The 21,844-nt window shown below is 54.8% G+C and overlaps 2 protein-coding genes across 10 annotated transcripts in view; both read left to right on the top strand.

The window, feature by feature from the left end:
• The window catches only part of MSI1 (musashi RNA binding protein 1), a 30,065-nt gene extending 13,443 nt beyond the window's left edge, over positions 1–16,622 (top strand). For 2 of the 8 annotated variants that reach the window (XM_035340763.1, XM_035340770.1), the window contains 9 exons: positions 4,205–4,253; positions 6,246–6,328; positions 6,893–7,010; positions 8,594–8,674; positions 9,843–9,899; positions 12,527–12,621; positions 12,659–12,875; positions 13,311–13,400; positions 14,337–16,622. In XM_035340763.1, coding sequence (XP_035196654.1) covers positions 4,205–4,253; positions 6,246–6,328; positions 6,893–7,010; positions 8,594–8,674; positions 9,843–9,899; positions 12,527–12,621; positions 12,659–12,875; positions 13,311–13,400; positions 14,337–14,353 — 807 coding nt within the window. In that variant the 3' untranslated portion in view covers positions 14,354–16,622. The remainder of the gene's footprint in view (positions 1–4,204; positions 4,254–6,245; positions 6,329–6,892; positions 7,011–8,593; positions 8,675–9,842; positions 9,900–12,526; positions 12,622–12,658; positions 12,876–13,310; positions 13,401–14,336) is intronic. The other 6 variants (XM_035340764.1, XM_035340766.1, XM_035340767.1 and 3 more) reach the window with 6 other exon arrangements.
• A 1,422-nt stretch (positions 16,623–18,044) lies between these two features.
• Positions 18,045–21,511, top strand: PLA2G1B (phospholipase A2 group IB). Of its 2 annotated transcripts, none has more exons than XM_035340922.1 (4): positions 18,045–19,632; positions 19,815–19,974; positions 20,723–20,850; positions 21,349–21,511. In XM_035340922.1, the coding sequence occupies exons 2-4, from the start codon at positions 19,868–19,870 to the stop codon at positions 21,474–21,476; spliced, it is 363 nt and encodes a 120-aa protein (XP_035196813.1). In that variant the 5' UTR covers positions 18,045–19,632; positions 19,815–19,867; the 3' UTR covers positions 21,477–21,511. The 2 variants fall into 2 exon arrangements, with proteins under 2 accessions (XP_035196813.1, XP_035196812.1); XM_035340921.1 differs by lacking the exon at positions 18,045–19,632 and adding an exon at positions 19,644–19,731.
• The last annotated feature ends 333 nt before the right edge of the window (positions 21,512–21,844 follow it).

The following is a 21,844-nucleotide window of genomic DNA, read 5'->3' as shown; positions in this document are numbered from 1 at the left end:
GTTTTGTTTTTTTTCCCCTACAAATATGTTGCCATGGCTCCTTCTAGGACCAGCCAAGCAGTCTTTAGTTGCTGTTCAGGTGGAAGACACCTGTCTCTGCAAAGCCTTTGCCTGAAGATCCAAGATCTGCCAGTGTGCAAGTGCATCCAATGTTTCTCATCAAACTTGTGTTGGAAATTTTTATTATTTATTTATTTAAAATCTGCAAGAGGCTGTCATTGGCTTCCTCTTTTGTAAAGAGACCTATGACTGTCCCAGGAAGTCTGAAAGGTAGTAGGGTGGGACTAAGCTACTGAAAAAAGTCAGGCTTTTTGGCTGAGCCCAGGTGGATCGTACTGCATTCTGTGCTGGCATGAAATGTCTTCTGTCTGGGCACCTGAATGATTTGGCTCGGCTGAGGGGTGCTTTGGTGGAGAGTCTCTTTGTGAACCTGTCACTTTTCCTCCCTGTCACCCCTACGCTGCTCTCACTGATACCAGGAGCTGGTTCCAGAAGGGCCTCTCAGGAGGATGCTGCTTGCTGCCCACCTGCAGCAGGGGCAACTCCATGAAGGACGGGAAGGAATTCCTCCTCAAGGGGGAAGTTCTTCCCCCCACTTTGTGAATGTGTTACTTCCACTGAGCCAAAGCCTTTTTTCTTCCACTTCCATTTGGTTTCCAAAGCTATAGATAGCCTCTGGAGGCAGAATGGAGAGGTGATGGTTAGCTTGGGTTTAAGGCTCGGGGACGTGGTACCAACTCCCTCACTGCCAAAAACCTGTCAGAAAGTGATATCTAATGGTAGGGTTCCTTGGGAAGGACACATCTAAAGAGCAAGAGGTACTGCTCCTGTCACCCCTCTCTTCTTGACGGTTCTGACCCTCATGGCCAAGCACGGGGAGAGGCAGCATCTCTCCGAATTAACAAACCTTGAACTTGTAACCTCAGTGCGGGATAACTGCTGCCTGGACCAGCAAGCTAAATAGTTCCCTGGGAGAGAGCCTTGACCACTAAGCTAAACAGTCCTCTAGTAAAGTGATCTGCTTCTTTGACTGTGTTTAAAGAATTGAAACAAATATTTATTTAAGGGGAGGGGGGGAGTGGGAGAAAGACAATTCACCCAGCGAGAAAGCCTTTGTTCAAGTCCAGTTATGATCACAGATTACTTCCACACCCTGTTAAAATGAACTTCAGGGTGCTGCTGAGCCTGAGTGCTGTTTGCCGTGCACTTCTCCCACCTGCATTTCTGGCTGGTTTTAGCCAAGATGTCTCCGCCACCCTTCAGGGGCCGGCTGGAGGTGCAGGGCCGAGATCTGCGTGAACCACAGAGTCCTTCATCCGCCCTTCATCCTCACCACTCCCCCGCCTGCATCCCCCACCACAAACACCCCACGCCGCTCAGGCCCCCCGTGGTCCGGGGCTGAGGCGACATGGCGGCGTCTCGGTCGGTGCAGAAGGGAGGCGAAGCCCGTTGCTTTTTCACCTTTTCCTTCAAGAGAGACCCGCCGGGCCCTCTCTCCCTCCTCCGCCCCGAGCCCCCCCAGGCTGAGGAGAGCGGGCGCCGCGGGGCGGCTTTGTGCGGGCCCCGCCACTCGCTCTAATCCGGGCGGCAGCTGCCAATGGCGGCCGCGTTGCCGCGGAGACGGCTCCCGTTGGCGGCCGCCTTTGTTGGGGCCCACCGCGGCCCCCGGCAGGCGGCCATTGTGGCGGCGAGGCCGCCGGGAGACCCCCGCCGCGACGGGTCCGTCACGGCGGGGGTCTCCCGGCGGCCTCGCCGCCACAATGGCCGCCCACCGGGGCGCTTGCCCCCTCAGCACCGCCTTCCCCTCCCGGTGAGCGCCGGCTCTCTTTGTCCTCGGCTCCCGAGCGGAGGTGCTGGGGTTTGGCCTCCTCTCTGACCCGGAGAGCTACGAGGCCTGAGCTTCCTCCACAGGGCCAAGGGGAGGCCGCTGGGCTCGGCTTTGCTTCAGGGAGCTGAGCCAAGCCATGCTGGGCTGAGACCACCAAACACATCTCACCTGTTGCCTTGGGCAGGGTGAGAAGGGGTGGTCGGGCGTAGGCTTTGCTGGCAATAAAATGCACCGGTTGTAGCTCTGCGTAAAGTTTGGGCCCCGGAGTTGGGTGGGGTAAGACTACTTCACATACATAGTGTTCATATTTACATATATACACTACTTGTACATATATATTTGTCCATTTCAGTTTAGCTCATGACAGGAGACAGCTTTCAACTGGGCACGTGTTATCATAAATAGGCTCTCACAACACCAGCACGTTTCAGGGTGCTGAGCAGGCACCTGATTTCAAAGCACTGGCAGAAACTTGATAAAAGGATGAGGCCGAGGCAGGCTGCGGCTCTCCTCTCAGCGTGCAAGGCGTGGTTTGGGATGAAGTTGTTACCCTTTTCCCCGCTCCAAGTGCTGGAGCGCTGTGGGAGCGCAGCGGCTGCTGCCCAGGCTGGTGCCTTGAGCTGGGTTTGTGCTCGTACGCGTGGGGCTCTGCCACTTGCACCTGCTCCTTCTTGCTGGGCTCTGCGGAGGCTGCTGGGGCTGATCGGATGCAGGAGGTCAGCCTTGTGCCCAGCCTTTCTGTGAGCTGGGCAGGGGAACGGATCTAGCTTAAAAAATGCATAAAAACAGCCAGTAACAACTTATGCCACATCGGGTTCCCCCCCATCGTAGTCATGAAGAGAAGCAGTGTAGCAGCAGGAGTGAGGGGTGGCGGGGAACTGCAGCACAGGGAGGTGTTTTCAGCCCCCAGCTCCACGGCTGCACCTTGGGAAGCTGCTGAGGCATCGCTTCAGATCTGTGCGAAGCCGTACGTGTCCCGTGGCCCCAGCTGGGTTGCTCGCAGGTGACTTTGCAGAGGGAGGCAGAGCCGGGACAAGAGGAGCGTGAGATGATTGGGATCCAGGTTGTCTGTTGTCACCTCGCTCTTGCAGGGCGGACGTGTCGGACAAACCCAAGGGCATCGGCGATGACGTCTGTCTGCTCACGATGGCGCTGGAAACGTTAGCAATGGCTCCTTCCGTCCTCGGGGCACCGAGGTGGAGCCGGGTGCCCTGATTTGTTTGCGGGGAGCTGAAGTTAAGAGCAGTGCCCGTGCCGGTGGGCTGTCCCCTCCTGCAGATGCTTGCTGGGGAAGAGGCGAGCAGTAACCATGCCGCGGAGCTGGGGTGCTCGCTGCTCGGGGAGCAGCCGCCTCGCACGCGGGAGCATGGCCGGGCAGCTGCTGGCCGAAGACTGCCGCCGCCTCCCCCGAGCACTTGCACATCCAGTTTCATAATCGGATTAAGGCAGTGGTATTAGAGAGGAGGGATGGGTCAGTGGGACAGGTTTACACCGGGGCTTACACGGAGGGGATTGAAGTGTATTTTTTAACCCTGCTCCGCCTGACCTGCGGCGCGGTGCAGATGTGTCTCTGCAGGGAAACGCCCAGTGGGAAGACGGAGGGGGGAAAGTGGCACCAGGCAATGAGGATGCACTTGGGTGATGTGATGGGCGATGGGATGTACTGGGTGATGCTCTGGGTGATGTACTGGGCTATGGGATGTGCTGGGCGATGCTCTGGCCTCGCCATGGAGGAGAGCAGCCCCTGGCCGGCTGGGGGATGGGAGCCGGCCGCCCCTCCCCCCGGGGAGGCAGCCCTCACTCAGGCCTTGCAGTAAATTTGCTCTAATTACAGCCTCCAGCAGTGGGAAACCTCACTTAGAGGAAAGGCTCCTCCGGGGTGGGGGTGGGGGCCGCTTCCCAGCTTTCCCAGGCGGGCTCTGTTGTCTGAGGCCTCCGCTTCCCCCGTCGCTGGGAGGCCCCTTATTCCTCTCCCCTCTCCAGCTTTGCTTCTCTCCCCCCCTTTTAATTCTCCTCTCCTTTGAGGCTGGGATTTGGGAACAATGCCTTCCCTGCTCTTTGCCCCCCGGCTGGAGCTGCAGGCAAACAATTGGGGTCGCTGGCTGCAGCGTGGGGAGGGGGGAGACGGCAGGGACTGGGGCCGGGCGAGGGGCTCAGCCCGGCAGCACCTGCCCCAGGCTGGGGGGCTTCGGTTTTGGCAAGGGGCACGGTGGCCCACGCTGTGGGGATGAGCCTGGTGCGTGCACCCTGTTTCCTTCTAGGGGATGGGAGGTCTTGTCTTGATCCCTTCTGGTTTGGGGAGGCCGGGTTTGCGCAAATATGTCGGCGATGCTTGCGGCAACAGCAATAACCTGATGGGAGCCCTTCTCTTTGCAGGTGGACGACGCGATGCTGATGTTTGACAAGACAACCAACCGACACCGAGGTGAGAGCGGGCTCCTGGCTGTAGGAGCGGGAAGCAGGGAGGGTCCCCCTCCTGCCCTGAGCAGGGAGGGGTTGGTATCCCAGCAGCAGGGCACGCGGGTCGCAGCTGCTCTTTATCTTGCCTCTAGTCGCCCCATCCTTCTGCATCTGCATCTTTTACCAGCGTCCCTTGCAGCACAGAGAGCTTTTGTCCAGTGCGTTTCCTGTGCTGTAAACTCGCTGAGTTGCAGATATGTGAGAGGAGGCGGCCCCCTCCCCTTCCCGCGTACCTCCGTGGCTCCAGCCCGCAGTGTGTGTCTTACCTTGTCCTGTGTAATCCGAGCCCCGGGAGCGCTGACAGAGCCTGAGGAGTGCCTGCCTCTCACCCCTTCCTCGGCTGGGAGCCCACTTGTGCTCCTGGGTCACCTTTTCTTACACGAGCCCTGCTGGAGTCTGGTTACAGGATGGGAACAAGGCTGTAATGTTTGTGAGCTCCAGACCCGGCCCACCCATGGGTGTCTGTGCCTCCTGCTCCCCGAGTGTGTCTGCAGGCTGCCTGCCTCAGTGCATGGCACGGCTTGACACCGGTATTGCACCAACCCAGATTTATTGGCAACAGCTTAACCTACGAACTTGGCTTCAGCATCTTCCAAATCGGGGCCAGTCGCAGCCCTGTGCTGGGCCACTGTCTGTGAGCTGCCTGAAGCACCTCCAGGCACCTCAGCCCCCACGTCGGGAAGGGGACACTTCCTTCTGCTCTTGCTGCACTGTGCGCCCTTGGGTTCTTTTTGCCTTATTTCAAAAAACATTAGATCTGTTCTGTCTGCCTGCCTTGGGATGTTGTTCCAGCTTCATCTTAAAAGGGAAGAAACGGTCCAACCCCCATCCCTCCACGGGTACCCTTCAGTCACTAGTTAATAAGAGAGTTGTTGGGTATTTAGAGGGGGCAGGGAGAGCTGCCTGCCACTGTCAGCAGCGTGGGGCGCTGCCCGGGGCACAGCAGGCCTGGCAGAGGTCTCGGGACTGGTTTTGGCATCAGGGTTTCGCTCTTGAGCTCCTGAGCCCCTCCACTCGTGGGTGTTGAGAAGAATGGTGTGTAACTGCCTGGGCACGGGCAGACGGGAGGGGTTTGTGGAGAGACTTCTCTTGTAGTACAGATAAAAAGTGGATCCCTATCTGTTCTTGAAAGTTGTTGTAAAGCACCATGAAACCAGCCGTTGTGGAAAGTGGAAAGCTCTGCTTAACCCCAGCGTGGTTGTGATGCTGGCCTGAAGAGATCCTCTAACTGCCTCAGTCTTTCAGAAACGGCTGTAGGCAGCCGAATTTGGTCTGCCCGCCCTCGCTGGTGTTTGCCAAAACTGTCAGCAAAGGGTTTGGTGGGAGAAAGGAGGTGTGAGCGTGGGCCTTGTGCTGTGTCTGACCCCCAGGACTAAACTTACTTTGGTGAAGCTTTGCAAATCGCTTTGGTTGTGCATTACCTGTGCAGCTCCGTCTCGTTCCCTGTAACCGTGTTGCTGATGCTTGCCCGCTACGCAAGGTTTTATGACCAGTGGCTGAAGAGGAAATGAGCAGGGTGTTACTGCTGGTGCGGTGCCTCCAGCGAGCATGGGGATGTCCTGGCAAGCAGCTGTTCGTTTCTCTACCAACTCTCTTTGTGTGAGCGTCTGCTGGGATCCTCCCCAGCATTATCAGCCATGTGTTTTGCCTTGCAAATCGCAAAATTGAAAAACAAAACAAAAACACTTGGTTTTGAGAACAGTTGGGTTGAGAGCAGAGGGTGGGAGGTACAGAAAGAGAAGGAAAGGGCAATCCGTAAGGGATGGTCTTGTGTTCTTCTGCACAAAGGCGGGAGTTGCTGGAGAGGGAAGATGAGGCACAGCCGTTTTCAAAGGCTGATTGTACTGTCCTCGAAGCTTGCGGCTCCTTCTCTTCTCCTGCCAATAAGAGAATGTAGGTGATGGGTGCAAACTGTGCAGAGCTCTCGCCTGACCACAGAGTTTTGCTTTTTCTTCAGGGTTTGGTTTTGTCACATTTGAAAGTGAAGACATTGTGGAAAAAGTATGTGAAATCCACTTCCATGAGATCAACAACAAAATGGTGAGTGTCTGGGGCAGAGAGGCACCTGATGGAGAGCAGGGCAGTGGCACGGGGGCGCGTGGGAGGCGCTTATTCTGCAGTGGGGAATCGATTCTTCTCCCCCAAAATCACAGCAGCCAAGCTGGGAAAGAAACACGCGGTGTGAGGTGAACCAGCACGATGCTGGCATTTCAGGAAGAGCTGTCCTAACTGTACCTGGAACCGTGCCTGGAGGTTTTGAAGTCACAGTGAAACCTCACGGTGGCCTGGGAGGGGACAGAGCATTACCTTTATTCAGAAATGAGGAAAATGAGGCTTTGAGGCCCTGGTGCAGGGCCAGGCAGAACAAGGAGGGCAGGAGAAGAGCAGTGTTTGAGCTCCTCCATGCCCATTGTGTCCACAGAGCGAGGGGAGGCTGGCAGCGTGCAGGACAGGGGGAAGGACAGCGGGACGGGCTGGTGGTGGTGGCTGGGGAGAGCTGTCCTGGTGGGCAACCCAGCTGGCCCCCAGCCCGGGAGCTGCGTGCTCTGTGCGAGTGCTCAGTGCTGGTCGCAGCCAGGTCTGATCCTGACTTTCTTGCGGCAGGTGGAGTGCAAAAAAGCCCAGCCGAAGGAGGTGATGTCCCCGACGGGCTCAGCGCGAGGGCGGTCCCGAGTCATGCCTTACGGGATGGATGCCTTCATGCTCGGGATCGGCATGCTGGGTAAGCCCCGGCACAAGTCTCGTCCCCAGCGCCCGGTCGTGCCCGGCAGCAGCTCAGAGGTTTTATTGCGAGCCCAGCAGCGGGCAGGGCGGCCAAGGGCAGCTCTCCCTGGTGCAGGACTGGGGACGCTCGGGGGGGTGCCGGGACCTGTTTGCGATCACAACTTGCCCTCTGGTGGCACCTGGAAAAACTGCAAACTTGTCGCTGCTGTCCTGTGACAGCCGGAGGAGCTGCCTGGAGGGAGCCAAGTGCTGGGAAGCTCTGACCCTCTGAGCTCAGTGCGTGTGCCTGCAGTGTGGTAGCGTGTAACGGGTAATTCCTTAATGGCTCTTGTGGAACAGGACATAGCTACAGAGCTGAACCAAATAATCCATGCCCAAGCTTTTTCCCCTTGTGCTTCTACAGGCTTTCTGATGACTTGGTTCCTAGAAGAGCCCCAGTTTTCACTTGAAATAGTTGCCCTTATAAATGTTCTTACTGCTGCTTAAAGGCTATAAAAATGCCCTTAACATTTTAGTTAAGCTTTGTCTCACCTCGTTCCCTCCCTCCCAGGGACAGCAAGTGTCTGGTATTGCAAGGAAAACTGTACCCTTATTGTGGGACTGTCTCGTGAGGAGCAGTCAGTGACAAGCCAGCTGGGTTTCGTGTCCCTCAGTGATCCTGAGGTGGATGCATTCAGATACAAGGCTTTAGTAGCCCCTACTTCCAGGTGTACAAAAGCCTCGTGCCTGGATCTGAGTCAAGCATGGCCGCAACTCCAGGGAACTCCAGCCCTCCTCCCTCCCCCTGTTCTGGCCAGCCTTGAGCTGAACCAGGAGCACTCTGTTTGCTCAGGATCATCGCTGGTGCTGCCGGACAGGCTGTACCCAGCCTGGCTTTCCTTGCTAAGCCTGCCGAGTAACAGACAGTCACTGAACAAAACCCCCAAAAGGGCATTTTTTTTCCCCAATGTTTTCACTGGACTTACTGAAGGAAAACAAATCTTCAGCTTGTGGTTTGGGCTTTTGCCTTTCCTAAGCCATCTGAATTTTAAAGTAGCAAGGCTCGAGCTGAGTCACTGCAGAATCCACGCATTCATTTCTTGGGAGATCTCAAATCAAATATTCATCTCTGAGTCAACGTCCTGTGTTCTCACAGGCCTGTACTGTAGAGGTGGACGGCTTCCCGGGAAGGCAGGCATTGTCCTCCTGCCCAGCTCCAGGAAGAAGCGCTCTGCCTGCTTTCGCCAGCATCTCTGGCGCAAAAGTGACTCAGAGCTTTCAGCCTTTCAGGTGCCACCACCTCCCCGATCTGTCCCTAAGTCCAGCTGACGCATCAGAAAGCCTTAGTCTGCGGAGCTGTGAGCTTCTGAGAAGGAAACCTTCGTGTCCCTACATGTTGGGAGCGAGGGAAAAAGTAAATGGGCCTGTTAAAGCGCCGACTCGCATGCACCCTGTTCTCTGCCTCAGCAATTCCCTGGGTTTTCTGCTGCCGGTCGTGTTTGTTCTTTCTAAGGCTAACAGTCACGCTGCTCGTGAGCAGCCAGGCACCGAGGACAGGGACCCCGCGAGGCTGCAGTAACAGCACCCTTTTCTGTTCCCCAGGTTACCCAGGCTTCCAAGCTGCCACCTACGCGAGTCGAAGTTACACTGGCATCGCACCCGGCTACACTTACCAGTTCCCTGGTGAGTGCTCCCCGCTTCTTTTTTCGGCCTGCCTCCGGGTGACGGGAGTCCTTGGCATGATCCGTGACCCAGGCTCTGCCCCTTTTACCCGTTTTCCCCCCCCCTTTTGGTCTTTCTTTAAATTGGAGACGGATGCGGAAGGGGGAGGGGAGAAGCCCTGGAATAGGTGGGAGCAGCCTGTCCTTCATTAGGATTACTCTCACACCCCCGTGACAGGAAAAGCCCTAGGCTGCTCTGCTGCCCTTTATGTTAGCCTCCTCCGTAGGGCTGCTGCTGTTACCCAGGAGGGCCCCTGCAGCTCTGCCTGTCTCGCTGCCTTTGTGTGTGTGTCTGTCTCTCTTTACCAGAGTTGCCACTGCTCTGAAAGTAGCAGGGGACTTTGAAGCGTAGCTTGCCGTGGGCTGGGGAACCCCTCGGCACCCAAAACACAGGCGCCTGCGTGCCGTGGTTGCCTTGGAGCCGGGCCTGGACCGCTCGCAGCTCCCGCAGAGCTCCTGCTGGGCTGTGGGCTGCCCGTCCCTCCTGTTTGGGGTGGTTTTAAGCTCCCAGCCCCGCTGTGCGCTCAGGACACGGCCGCTGCCATCAATGGCTGGAGCCTGCTGTGCCGCAGCTGCCAGAGCTGCCCGGGGCCTCTTCTCCCTCCCCTTCCCTGTCAGCCCGGGGAACGAGGCAGAGCACACGCAGAGAAAAAAGGCCGCCTCGCTGTTTTCTAGAGAAGTGGCAACTCCGAGCATCCCCTCCTTACCTCCCCCCTCAGTCTCACGGTTCTTACACGGAGCCTTGGTGGCAGGGGCTGGGAAGTCGGCTCTCCCCCCCGGCGAGCCCGGGCTGGCTGTGGCTGAAAGTTGCTGTTGCCTCCTGGCTGCCTGGAAGCTCTCTGCGAATCCACCTTGTGGCTCTCAGTCACCGTGGCTTCGAGTGCCTCGCTGTAAAACCTGGGCTGGGCTGCGCTTGCCCTCCCTTGCCAGATTTATGCTAAGGACAAACGGATCCTTGCAGTCTCTGGGGCAGGAGCCCAGCACCTTTCAGCACCAGTTAGAAATTAGTTTAAAGAAGGCACTGGCTTGTTGGCAGCCCGCTCCCGCAGTGGCCCTGGCTGCTGTCTGTCTGCGGGGTCTCCCTCGGGGTGGTTGATGAGTTCCTAAGCTGTCTTGCATTTCGTTTTTAGAGTTCCGTGTAGAGCGGACCCCTCTCCCGAGTGCCCCCGTCCTCCCTGAGCTCACAGGTCAGTCCCGCTCATTTCCTAAACTCGCAAGCTGGGAAAAAGGGGGCTTTGGGCTGCTCCAGTGGTGTTGCTGCTCCACAGCCTGATGCAGTTAGACTGGAAACGTTCCTTATTCCCTCCGTGCAAGCTCCATCCAAAGCTGGGGCTGGAAAGGTGGAGAGGGAAGCAGAGCCCTGTGCTGGCCTCCTTTTTAGCTCCTCGCCCTGGGCTGGGTGTAAGTCAGATACGGAAAACTCCAGAGAGCAGTGTGACTTCTCAAAGGTCCACGAATGACCTTAACCCGAGCTGCTGCAGGGACAACTTCCGGAGTGCTGGGAGGAGGGAGAGGGTGTGGGGCACTCCTGGTCACTAATCCCACAGCCCTGTGCAGGAGGTGTAGGGTCCCTCAGTCCCTGTGGAATGAAACGAGGGCAGAGGGCTGTTCTCCAGGGCTAGTCCTGGCTCAGGGTGTAAATACCCTCTGGATCCTCAGCCCCTGCACCGTGTGCAGTGCCTTCTCCCTAGGCGATGCTCCTTCTGTTGACTCTCCCTCCCACGGCCGTGTTTCCCCGGCTCTGTCGTGTCCATGGTATCTGTTGTAGAAGAGCAGCTTTGTGTAGCCCTGCTCCCTGTGTGCCATCTCACGTCCGTGGTGTTGCTCCTCTCCAGCGCTTCCTTGCCCCCACCTGTTTCAGGGTGTGAATCTCTGCAGTGGGGGTGTGGAAAGGCTTCTCGAGAAGCTCCCCCCAAACTATCGGTACGAACAGGGCTGAAAGGGTGTTTAGTGGCACCGAACCGTGTCGGTCCTCAGGGAGCCTGCTCTCCAGGATGCTGAGGTTGGCAGCCACCAATGAACAAACTGCCCTGAGGGAGGTAGGAAGAGATTAAATCCCAGCTCCCTCTTAACAATATCCCTCCCTGACATCACGGATGCAACTGCATAAGCATCTGACCCCGTCTCTAAGCCTTTTGGTTGCCAAACAAAGGAGATTTGGGTTTGGCGTGTATTTGCATGTGTGATTTTTCCAGCAAAACCTAGAAAATTTGTAGAGGAACGTTGGTGACTTGACAAAACAAAAAGTACTTTTCCCTCCGAGGCCCTCCCGTGCCTCTCCTCGTGGAGGTGAATGGCCTGGGGCCCGCTGTCGCCGGCGGCTGGGGTGCACCAGGGCCCTGCACAACAACCAGTTCTTAATGCTGCTTGCCTGGCTGGGTGCCACGCCAGCTTCCAGTCTTCAGTGTCTCGCTGAAGTACCAGCTGGGGATCGTGGCATTCTTCCCTCCCCGTTACGCTTACCTACTGCTAAGCAGTCGCTGCGCAGCCTCTTGGCGAGGCCGAGAGGTTCCCATGTGTAGGCTGGAGCTGGTCCCGCGGGGCCCCCCGGGTTCCTACAAAGGCCCCGCGAGCTGCGCGGTGCTCGAGGGCCCTTGTGCCTCAAGTGGCTGAGTGCCTGCAAATGGGCTTGGCAAGTGGAGCTGAGCTGAGGGGATGGCACAAGCGGGGCTGATTGCTCCAGCGTGCCGAGAGAGAGCGTGCAGGTGCTTTGTCATCACAACACCGACCTGGTCTCTCCGTAGACAGCCTGCAAAAGCCAGAAGGGATTTTCCTGGAAAAAAAAAAAAAAAAAAGGAGTCTTTGAGAAGGCCTGGCCCCTGTTCTCGTTCAAACTGTATTCATTCATCTGTTTTAAGGCCTTGAAGTAACGGTGGGGCAGACGGGCGGCTGCCAGCAGCGTTTCCTCCCTAGAACTGTTTCTTTGGGGGTGATGTGGAGCTGCAACACGCTCGCCTTGGCCCAGGGCCCGCAATGAGAGGCAAACCCAGATATAAGCCCTGCGTGACGTTTGCTTGAAACAGGCTGGTGCCTGCTACTAAATATTCCCTTATAAGCTAGTCTGGATTCCAGCCTTAACGTGATTGATTTGTTTTGACCTCTTTTTATGGTGCTCTAAACAGAATCACGGCGAATTTCACATTCAGGCATGAAATGCTGACCCAGTCATTTTAAGGGCAAAGAGAAACACGCTGGCTGGATGCCTCCCGCCCCGAGGGCTGGTTGCCTATGGCAGTCGAGTTGGGAATTAAAACTGCTACGTATAAATTAAGCCTTACTGTTTTAATTAAGCCATTTTTGGTTCCTGCTCCCTAGGTATATGTTTCCTGCTCTTCTACAAGCAAGGGGCTGAGCAGTTCAGGTGTGAACGTGGGGAGGATGGCGTGTCTTGAGCAGAGAAATAGGTAGAAAGAGGCCGTTAGAATGATAGTGTCAGAACGGGGGGGGGGCTGAGCCTCAGAGCACTGAGCTGCTCCCTGAGCCACTGGGTTTCTCCACGTTTACAGCCAAAATTTGGATCTATAATACCTTCGGATTTAACTCTCTCTCTGCTTCAGCTTTTCCATAATCCTCAGCTGCTCTGGGATGTGGGGTTAGCAGAGCACGGCTCGTGTCCCCCCGGGACGTTCGCTGTGCAAAGGGTACCAGCAGAGGCAGGGCTGGGCGCTCCCCTCTCCTCGGATGTCCTGCGCGCTGCACGAGGCCGATACACCTGTGTGGCCCTGGAATTTCGCAGCGGGGAAATGAAGGCTCCCGTTGAGGAATTCCCCGTGTAGCCACCAAGCCCCTGAGGTGCCTGTCCCTTCCTTTGCAGCAATCCCCCTCACTGCGTATGGACCAATGGCGGCAGCAGCGGCTGCGGCAGCCGTGGTGCGAGGGACAGGTAACTGCCACCTTCCCCCCGGGGCGGCGTGCCGCCACCGAGCTTTGCCAGGGGCTGCGGGAGGGGGGTGGGACGGGCCTGCGTTTTTGGGATCTTCACTCTGTGGTTTTGCCGCCTCCCCCCAGGTTCCACCCCCAGTCGCACCGGCGGATTTCTGGGCACCACCAGCCCCGGGCCGATGGCAGAGCTTTACGGAGCCGCCAACCAGGACTCGGGGGTCAGCAGTTACATCAGCGCTGCCAGCCCGGCCCCGAGCACCGGCTTCGGCCACAGCCTAGGGGTGAGTGTTCCCTGGCGGGCTCTGCGCAGGGGGAGGATGATGGCAGGGGCGGGGAGGGGGCTGCATCTCCACGCGGTGATGGAGGCGAGCAGCGGGGGCAAGCTGCTTTCTGGTTGGGAAATGCCACCTGCCGTGCCACCGCAGAGCCCCACGCTGCCTGCTGCTGGTGCAGGATGCCGCAGCTCGCTGGGAGCCTGCTTCCCTGGGCTCCACTGGTTTTCCCCAGCCACGACTCAAGGTCCTGATCTCCAGACCTTCCCCTTACCTGGCCCAGATGTTCCAAAAGCTCATCTGGGCCCTAACGCAGTGGTCCTGCGGGTTGCTGGGCTCCTTAGCCCTGGCACCTGCAACTGGAACTGCTCTCCCAGCATCTGAACAGCGACTGAATGTGTTTTGGTAGTAATTTTCTTCACTTCTCTTTTGTTTGCTTAACAGGGGGTTTTAACTCTTTCCTCGCAGGGTCCCTTGATTGCAACAGCTTTTACCAATGGGTATCACTGAAGCTGGGGACCAAGGAGGCAGGAGGTAAGAGAGCTTCACACAGGGACGGGTGGTTAGAGAGGTGAAATCCTGAGCTTGGGCTCCCAGCAGGAGCTGTGGAGGCTGCGGGGAGGATCGCTGACTTGACCCAGCCCAGGCAGGGAGTCCTGTGGCCAGCCCAGGGCTCTGTTCCACACCAGGGGCTTGACAAGTTGGCTTCCTGCTCCTCAGGCTGGGAGTGTTGTAGAGGGATCACTTAGTGTCTGGGCACAGGGGGGGAGGAGATGAGAGCACTGACAGGAAGAGGAAAGGTCTGCAGGCTTGGCTGGAATCGTGACCCTTTGGTACTCCTGAGACAAGCCTGGCTCACCTGTGTGCTTGGGGGAGCCTCGTCCATGTGGCTGGTTGTTCTCACCGCTGCCGAGACCGCCTCTCTGCAGAGCGGGGCTTTCCTCTCCTGTCTGGGAGAAGGGCAGAGGGGAATCTGGGTGTGATCAGCTCTGTTTCTGGTCCTCAGCTGGGCCTGGGAGGGAGCTGGTGGATGGTATCTGCTTTGTGAACACAGCTGAAGTTTGTTGGCTTAAAAAGTTAAGAAGTTTATTTTTTTAAAGGAGGGAACAGCTGGCAGGGACGGGTGTCTGGACAAGGCCCCCGGAGCCTGGCAGGGCGCTGAGCTGAGTGCTGGGGCAGTGGCTGGACCCTGCCTGGCTGTAGCCTCCCCGGAGCCAGGAGCTCCACAGGTCGGGGCAGGCCGGCTGCACGGCGTGTGGAGCCTTGTTTGCGAGGCCTGCCCGTTGCTGTTAAAGAGGGAAGCGGCTCTGCTGTGCCCCGTTGCTGTGCCAGCGAGGTGCAGGGCAAGCCTGTGTCGGGGCAGGTCTGGATGTTGAGTATTCCTGCCAGGTAACCCTGGGAGAAAGCCCCGAGAGGAAGGCTGTGGGTTGTTCTAGATCTGTCCCTTCCTTCCCCTGCTGTGTCCCGCAGATTCCCCAGTGACCTAACCGAGGACAGCGGCTGGAGGATCTGGTGAGCCTCGGGGGATGAGCCACGGTTACCTTTTTCTCGAGTCAAACTGCACACTGCCGGCCGGCTGCCAGGCTCCTGCCGCCCTGCCCTGATCTCTCCCTTTGACCAGACCACACTGGACTGAACCCGAGGAGATCATCTCGCTTTCTTACTAACCACCGACGGTTTACGCTTCCCCCTTCCCTGCCCCCAGCCCACCGGTTCTTCTTTTATTTATTTTATTAGCTGTTAGTTTTATTTTTTTATTTTATTTTTTTATCTTTTTTGGGGCTCCCCCTTCTTTTTGTTGTTTGCTCTTTCCTGAGCTAGTAGACATATTTTATGAATTGGCTTTGTGATTGTGTTAGGTAGTTTTTATTGAGGAGTATTTTTATTTGGCTTTGAAACTGTTTTGAATATTTTCAACTCTGTTGTTGTTGTCGTCAGTGTTTTTAAAGCACGGTATGTAACAAGAATGCAGTTCTGAAGGAAAGGAAGAGACACAGAGAGAGCAAAGGCTGAGAGGAACTGATGTATTTCTATTTTTTTTAAAGAAACTGTTTTTAATTGTTTCTGTTTTGTAAATGTGAGGCTTTGAAAAGTGTGAAACTCCAAGGATCCGAAAACGTTGGGCATCGCTATGGAACAAAACAAATGTATATTTTGCTAAGTGAAAAACACTATCTTACAGCTGAAAGATTTTTTTTTGTTTTCCTAGGTTTAGTTTTACGTGGGATTTTCTTTTTCCTCCTGTATAATATGTAAATATCGCGAGCTGAACCTGGCTGCCACGTGCAGCCTGGCTCCGAGGAGCAGCTCCAGGTCCTGGACTTGGTGCCGCAGTGTGAGCAATACTCTCCAGCAGAATCCTGACAGGACTCCGTTCTTTTTTTGTACACCTTTTACTGTAAGATTTTAAGACCTCTGATGAGATGAAAGGGGGGGTGGGGTGGGGGTGGGGGTGAAACGTACCGGCCATCGGCTGTTTTGCTGAGCGGGTTAAAGCTGCTTCCAATCGCTCGATGTACAGACTCCATCACTGGGCTCCGCAGTGCCAGCGTCTGGTTTGGCTTTAGGTAAAGGGCTTTGCCGCCACCGTTTGTCTTGGTTACTTTGAAAGGAATCCACTCTCCAAACACTTATCGCTTGCGTCAAGATTTCCTGGGAAAGGGATCCTCCTCCGGAGGCGAGGGTATCGGAAAGGGGAGGCAGCCAGGGCCGGGGGGAGATGGGGGTGGTCGTTCTCTGAAGGGCAGGGCGCTGGGTTGGGGAGGCGTTAACGGGGAGAAAAGCATTAGGGTGGTGATTTGGGGGCGGGTTAAGGGCTTCTCAGGGATTACATGAATTATAGAATCGCAGCTTCCCATTTGCTTTACTCTGTGTTCTGAAGACTGTGGGAATTTGTCCGTTGTCCCGTGCCGAGGTGGTCTGGTCCCTTCTCCAGAACCTGCCGGGGCTTCCCCTGGCACCAGGCCCCCGCTGAGGAGCACTGTGCCAGGGGAAGCCTCCCGCAGGAGCATACGGGGCAGGTTTGGGTTTGGATTTCAGTGAACCAAAGACCTTGTTAAGGGGGGTGATTAAGCCTTTTATTAAGATGCAGCCAAACTCTTTTCCCAGGGAAATAACAGCTTCATCTTAAGTTTTAAAAATCATTCCCTCTCTTCCCCCAAACTGAGCCCTTGTAAGGGAGAGGGGCTTGTAGGAAAGGACCGGGAGGGCCGCCGTGCCCTCGGGGCTCTTCTCTTCCATCCCTCCCCTCCCCGTGTGCCGGAGCTTGTCCTGACCTGGGCGATATGTTTGGAGAGTTCTGTTTAGGTAAGAGGGTACTTAACAGATCAGTACTGAAAACACAAAGCAATAATTTTTGTTACTGAGACAAGAGTCTGTATGTCTGTTTTTTTAAATATTTCCTAAGTAAAGAAGAGCTGCATTTTATTGGGTTTATTTTTATTCTATATACTTCAAATTTGGGTCTGCGGACAGCGCTTTCCTCCCTCTTGGTATACGCGCTGAACTGCTTCCGTGCCCCCTCCGACATCCCAGGCCAGCTGTGCTGCTGCTGGGCTGCGATTCGCTCTCTGGCCAGTGCTGCCACTGCCTGGAGGCTGGGGCTCCGGTTTCAGGGTGGGCATTTTTTAAAAAAAATAATAATGCTGTGTTTTTAAGCCAGTAAGTTATTACACTCCAATGTTTGTTCTCTCCACACCTGTAACCCTTTTTCCAGATTTCAGTTTTAAATTCCTAATAAATTATTTGAAAACTGTCCTCTCTCTTTATTTGGGCGTGGGAGATCTTCCAGCGGAGGAGACTGCAGGTGCCTCCTGCCAGCGCCGAGGTCGCATCCTGCCATTAGGATAAAAGCCCCAGGGCTCTGACTGCGTGTTCTGCTCCCGGCCTTTGGCAGCCGCCCAGTTTATAATGTGAGGTGGATCCGGGTTTAGCAGAGATTGTGCCTCTTCTTTACAGAGGTTTTGTACGGATATTTATAGGCTCGAGAAGGGAGGAGACAGTGTGGTGCTTAGAAGGTTGGCTCGGATACTCTTTGGATTCATTGACTATGGTGAACCAAGGAGGCTAGATCTAAGAAAATAAAATGAAGAGATAGGAAGAAAATTCCTTAGTAGATAACACTACAAGAGAACGGTAAATTCCAGCAGTGTAACAGACCTGTTCTAGCAGGTCTTAATCATAGAGAATTCTCAGAAATACCGTAAGGCTCGAGCCTGTGAATTTAGGAATGAGTTGTAAATGGAGGTGTCCTCAAAATCGTACTGAGCACCAGCAGCTTTGTGTATTATACAGGTTGGGGAAGCCAAAAATAGCTTTGGTGGAAAAACCCGTACCCTTCTGGGAGTTTTCTCATAACGCACTCTTGTGCTGCTCACATGCTCACTTTCCCACTCTGGGTGGTCCTTTTGTTGAATTCAGATTATGAAATCCAAAATATGACAGCGTTTCAGTGACTTAAAAGGCTGGTTTAAGAGAGGTTTTCTTGGCGACATAAATGATAAATGAGAGCCTGACAAATGGGGAAGAAGGAACCTAGGGTTCATTGGTAAAAGAAGAGAGAAATAAAGCATTAAAAAAGGAAAGGTAGCCAAAGGAGAATGAGAATATCGCTTAAATGGATATTGAAGGGAAAGTCAGCAGATTGATCTGTGGGTAAAAGATTAAGTCCCTTTTTTCTAAATAAAGGGGGCACTGACTTTTTTTACATCAGTCTTTAATGTTTGTTTGATGTTCTCATTATTAGGACACGGGAATCTTGAGTCTATACCCAGCACCTGTTTGGCCTTAGCTAACCTGTGAGTGGGGGATCTTGGGGCATCTGAGAGCTTGTGAGCGATCAGAAAAGTTGGAGTGGTTCCGATCGCTCACCAGCAGGCCTAGCTTCAGCTAGATGGCCTAGGGATGTGTCAGCACCCTGGGTGCTGTGGGCACCCTGATGTAGTTTCAGCCACTCTGAAGGGGAAGACGTCCTCACCATCGCTTCCAGAAACGTGCATTTGATCCTACTGAAGGGTGCTGAACCCGTTTCCTGAATAAGCGCTCTGGGTTTTAGGCTGTTTTCTCTTTCCTTACTCTTAAAACCGAAGGCTTGATTCATGCTTTAGAAATAAATGCGGACTCTTACTATCAAGGGAACAGTCTACAATTAGTATCTCGAGTGTGTAAAAATGCCAAACCTGTAGCCTTGGCAGCATTAGAGCCTCTGGGGTCTGAGTATGGTATTTTGGACTCCTGGCTGACTGCAGAAACTTTTCTTACCCTTTTTTGGATCCAATTCACCTCGTGCCTTGGCATGGAGAACCAAAAGGCCTAAATGGGCTCTGCTTTGGTGAGAAACTTCTGGCTCTGAGCTATGGTACGCTGTGTGCCTTGAAACTGCTAAGCACAGGTCATTTCTGGCGTAACCCCTTTGAAGTCACGTACGCCACAAGTCCTTGTTTAAGCCAGGTAACGTTGGCTTTGCCAGGAGGATGTGTACTGTGCCACCTGCTTGTATCTGAGATCAGCTGGCTATCACCAGCTAATCACTAGTTATTTCCATTTGCAATGTTACCATTCACCTGGCGATGGGTGTGAAATGGATTCAGCAGTTACTGGAGGAAGGCTGGCCAAAGGCACACAGCCTGGAGGGAAACTATTTTATCCCCATACACTTAGTTAAATCTACAGACTAGCTAGTGTAAAAATTAATTTTGTTTAACTTGAAGAACAGAGATTCTATCTCGAAGAACCGGTAGTTTCTTCTGGACAGGCATTGTATTAAAAGGAAGACCTGCGTTTATGAGGCAGATTTTGATGGATGGAAAGCAGAATGGATAGTTAAAGGGAAGGAACCACACAGCCAGCATGCTCTTCTTTTCCAGAGGGCTGCAAATGTAGCTGCTCTGAAGATGGTAAGTCCGAACACACAAAACATGATGGTTATTTCAGGCGCCTGATGGCAGCGTACGTCATCAAAATCTGAGTGCCTGGAGGATTCTCCAGTTTCACCTAGCTCCACTAGGTTCTGCCGTGTACCTGGTGATGTGGTAACACACAGACCAGATAACGCCATGTCTGTCCCTGCACTCCAACGATCCTTCTTGGTCCTCTGAAGCCTCAGGGAAAATCCTGCTGAATTATTTCAGTTAATATTTCCTGCAGTCATCCCGCCACCAATGTGTTACCATCTCCTTGTGTTCATACTTTCCTTTGTCATGGTTGTTATGCTGCTTCTCCTAAGAAATTTCAGAGGATTTCCACTTTGCTTGGCTCCTGGTTCTTGCCTAGTAGTACTTCTTTCTCCTACATGGCTTCAAAGTTAAAACTAGATTTTTTTTTTTTATTTTTTTTTCTGCTCATGCCAAGGGTCATTGGGGATATGTGAACAACTTGTATCTCACTCCCTGAATTAGGCCAGGTGAATCAACGCAGAGATATAGGACTAATGATAAGCGGGATACCATTTAAAGAGTATACAAGTATTAAGTAGGATGGCTGTTAGTGCCAGTATTTTCCAACATAACTACCACATTGCTATATTTTTTTTTTAGTAGAGAGCCCTTAAAAACGTCCAGATCTTTCAGGCTGTCTTCTAATATGACCATTAAAATAATTTAATTGCAAAAATCCTAGGAAGCAAATATTTGCCCTCTTGGCTTCCAGAGTTTGACCTCCACTGGCCTTCAGCTGGTCGTGTCACAAGCTGCTGTCTACAGCCCCTGATAGAAGAAATCTGCATTCAGTAACATAAATACTGGCTTGTTGACCTCATTTCTATTTCAAGGTGAGCTTGTAGTATAAAGAGCTGCGTTTCCTTTAGGACCGATCTCATTGTGAAATCCTGCAAGAATGAAGTCCCTTGCCCTGCTTTTCCTGCTGTCGGGTGCGTAGGTGGCACTCGCCCCTCTCGGCGTGCCCGTGACTGGTAATACCATACCTAACTCTAACCGTTGTGTTTCTCCTCAGTGGGTGCTGCCAGCGCTGATGTCTCACCTCGCGCAGTGTGGCAGCTGCGCAGCATGATCCAATGCACCATCCCGGGCAGTCACCCTCTGCTCCAGTATGATGGCTACGGCTGCTACTGTGGCTTGGGAGGCAGCGGGACACCAGTGGATGAACTTGACAAGTTTGTACAACTCTGCTTTTACAGACATCTTTCCTAGCTTGCGTGTTCTCATTTCTGCATGCCTGCTTCTCCTTAGCTGGCCCTGCATGTAAAAAAATGCTCACAAAACTCTCTGGCTGCTATGGATAAAGCGTTCTCCCAAAGACTGGTTTAAGGAAAAAAGGTTGTGTAGTATCACACCTGAAGGTCTTATTAACAGGATAAAATATAATCCAAGCAATGCATTCTACTTTCTCTTTCTGTAGCAGCTATGCTGCATTCATTCCTGCAGGTTTTTTTGTTTTGTTTTTTCCCAGTGCTGTGCTGGAAGCCCAGACAGCAGCTGTGAGCCCACTCCCCAGTGCTTGACCATCGACCTCTCAGGGCTGAGCTGCAGAACGCTAAGAAGTAGCTTGCCAGTTTGTAGATCACATTAGACCGATAGCCAAGGTGCGGTGGTTGTGCCAGCTGTTAGCTCGTCAGCTGCCAGGCTGCAGTAGGCACACGTGTACTTGGAGCACGAGCTGGCAGAGGAGGAGTTGAACTCAGTGATCCTTGTGGGTCCCTTCCAACTAGGATATTCAGTGATTCTGCGTCCCTTTGAGGTCCTTCGTGACCTCTCCCTCTTATCACTGGGTACCTTGAGGGATTTATTTTTGTTCAGCACCTTGTCAAAGCATATTTGTAAATACTAGCATATTTCATGTCTTACGGGTCAGCTGAGTTTGCATTTCTGGTGTTTTCTGACCTCTTCCTCCTTGTTCTCCAGGTGCTGTCAAACACACGATAACTGCTACTCTCAGGCAGAGAAACTGTCAGCGTGCACCACCTTGGTGGACAACCCCTACACCAAGACGTACAAGTTCAGCTGCTCCAGCGAGGATATTACGTGCAGCAGTACGTCCTCCCCCGTGTCGCTCTGCTTTGCTCAGCACCTCCGCTGCAGTTAGGCCCGGGGCTGCGTGGCTGAACGCAGCACCCAGCGCTGCCCTAGGTGCCTCCGAGGGGGCCCAGGAGGGTCACAGCGTGCAGTCGTGTTGAATAGGCGGGCTGAGCGCGGGGACCTGTCCCCTCCTCGGGGGGATGAGGCCTTGTGGTCCCACACAAGCCCGAGGGGGCAGCGGGCTGCCTGGGGAGCGCTGTGCAGACATCGGTACCGTGAGGGACCGGCTCCTACGGCTCCTGAGCGCAGAGAAACAGCGGACAGCCCGTCAGAGCTGCAGGGAGGGCAGGAGGGACGCAGAGGGCGCCGGGCTGGCGAACACGCTCGCACGGCACCTGCGGGGGGCTCGGGGGACGGAGGGGAGCGCAGCTCACACCGACACGGCGGCGGTGACACGGGGGGCAAGGGGGGAGGCAGGCGAAGGCTCTGAGCGTCCCCGCTCCCTCCCTCAGGCACCAACGACGAGTGCGAGATGTTCATCTGCAACTGCGACCGCGCGGCCGCCATGTGCTTCGCCAAGGCGCCCTACAACCCGGGCCACTACAGGCTGGACACGGCCAAATACTGCAAGTCCTCCTGAGCGCCGAGCTCACGAGCGCCCTTTAATAAAGACCGCCTGACAAACGCAACGCCGCCCCCGCGCCTCTGCCGCCGCCCGCCCCTCAGGGCACGCGCGCGCCCCCGGCAGCCGTTAACGGCCGCGCGCGCGACCGGGTTGGGGGGGGGGGGGGAGGAGGGAGGACGAGGGAGGAGGAGGGGAGGCCCCGCCCCCTCCGCTAACGGTCCAATGTGGTGCAGGCGGTGCCCCCTCCGTCCCGTCACCGCGTTCTTTGATTGGCTCGCAGCAGCGGCGGGGGCGGGGCCGGGAGGAGGTGGGGAGGGAGCGGCCGGGAGGCTGCGGGCAGGTGCGCTCCGCCCCTCCCCTCCCCTCAGGCGACCCCGGTGGGA

The sequence above is a fragment of the Oxyura jamaicensis genome, chromosome 15, assembly GCF_011077185.1.
Source record: "Oxyura jamaicensis isolate SHBP4307 breed ruddy duck chromosome 15, BPBGC_Ojam_1.0, whole genome shotgun sequence".
Lineage (NCBI taxonomy): Eukaryota > Metazoa > Chordata > Aves > Anseriformes > Anatidae > Oxyura > Oxyura jamaicensis.
The sequence above is the reverse complement of the archived record's forward strand: the minus strand, read 5'-3'. Positions and strand labels throughout refer to the sequence as shown.

Coding starts and splice junctions, on each gene's coding strand:
- PLA2G1B (XM_035340921.1), top strand. CDS start 19,698: ATGAAGTCCCTTGCCCTGCTTTTCCTGCTGTCGG. Junction 19,975..20,722: donor CCAGTGGATGAACTTGACAA/GTTTGTACAACT, acceptor CTTGTTCTCCAG/GTGCTGTCAAACACACGATA. Junction 20,851..21,348: donor CGAGGATATTACGTGCAGCA/GTACGTCCTCCC, acceptor TCCCTCCCTCAG/GCACCAACGACGAGTGCGAG.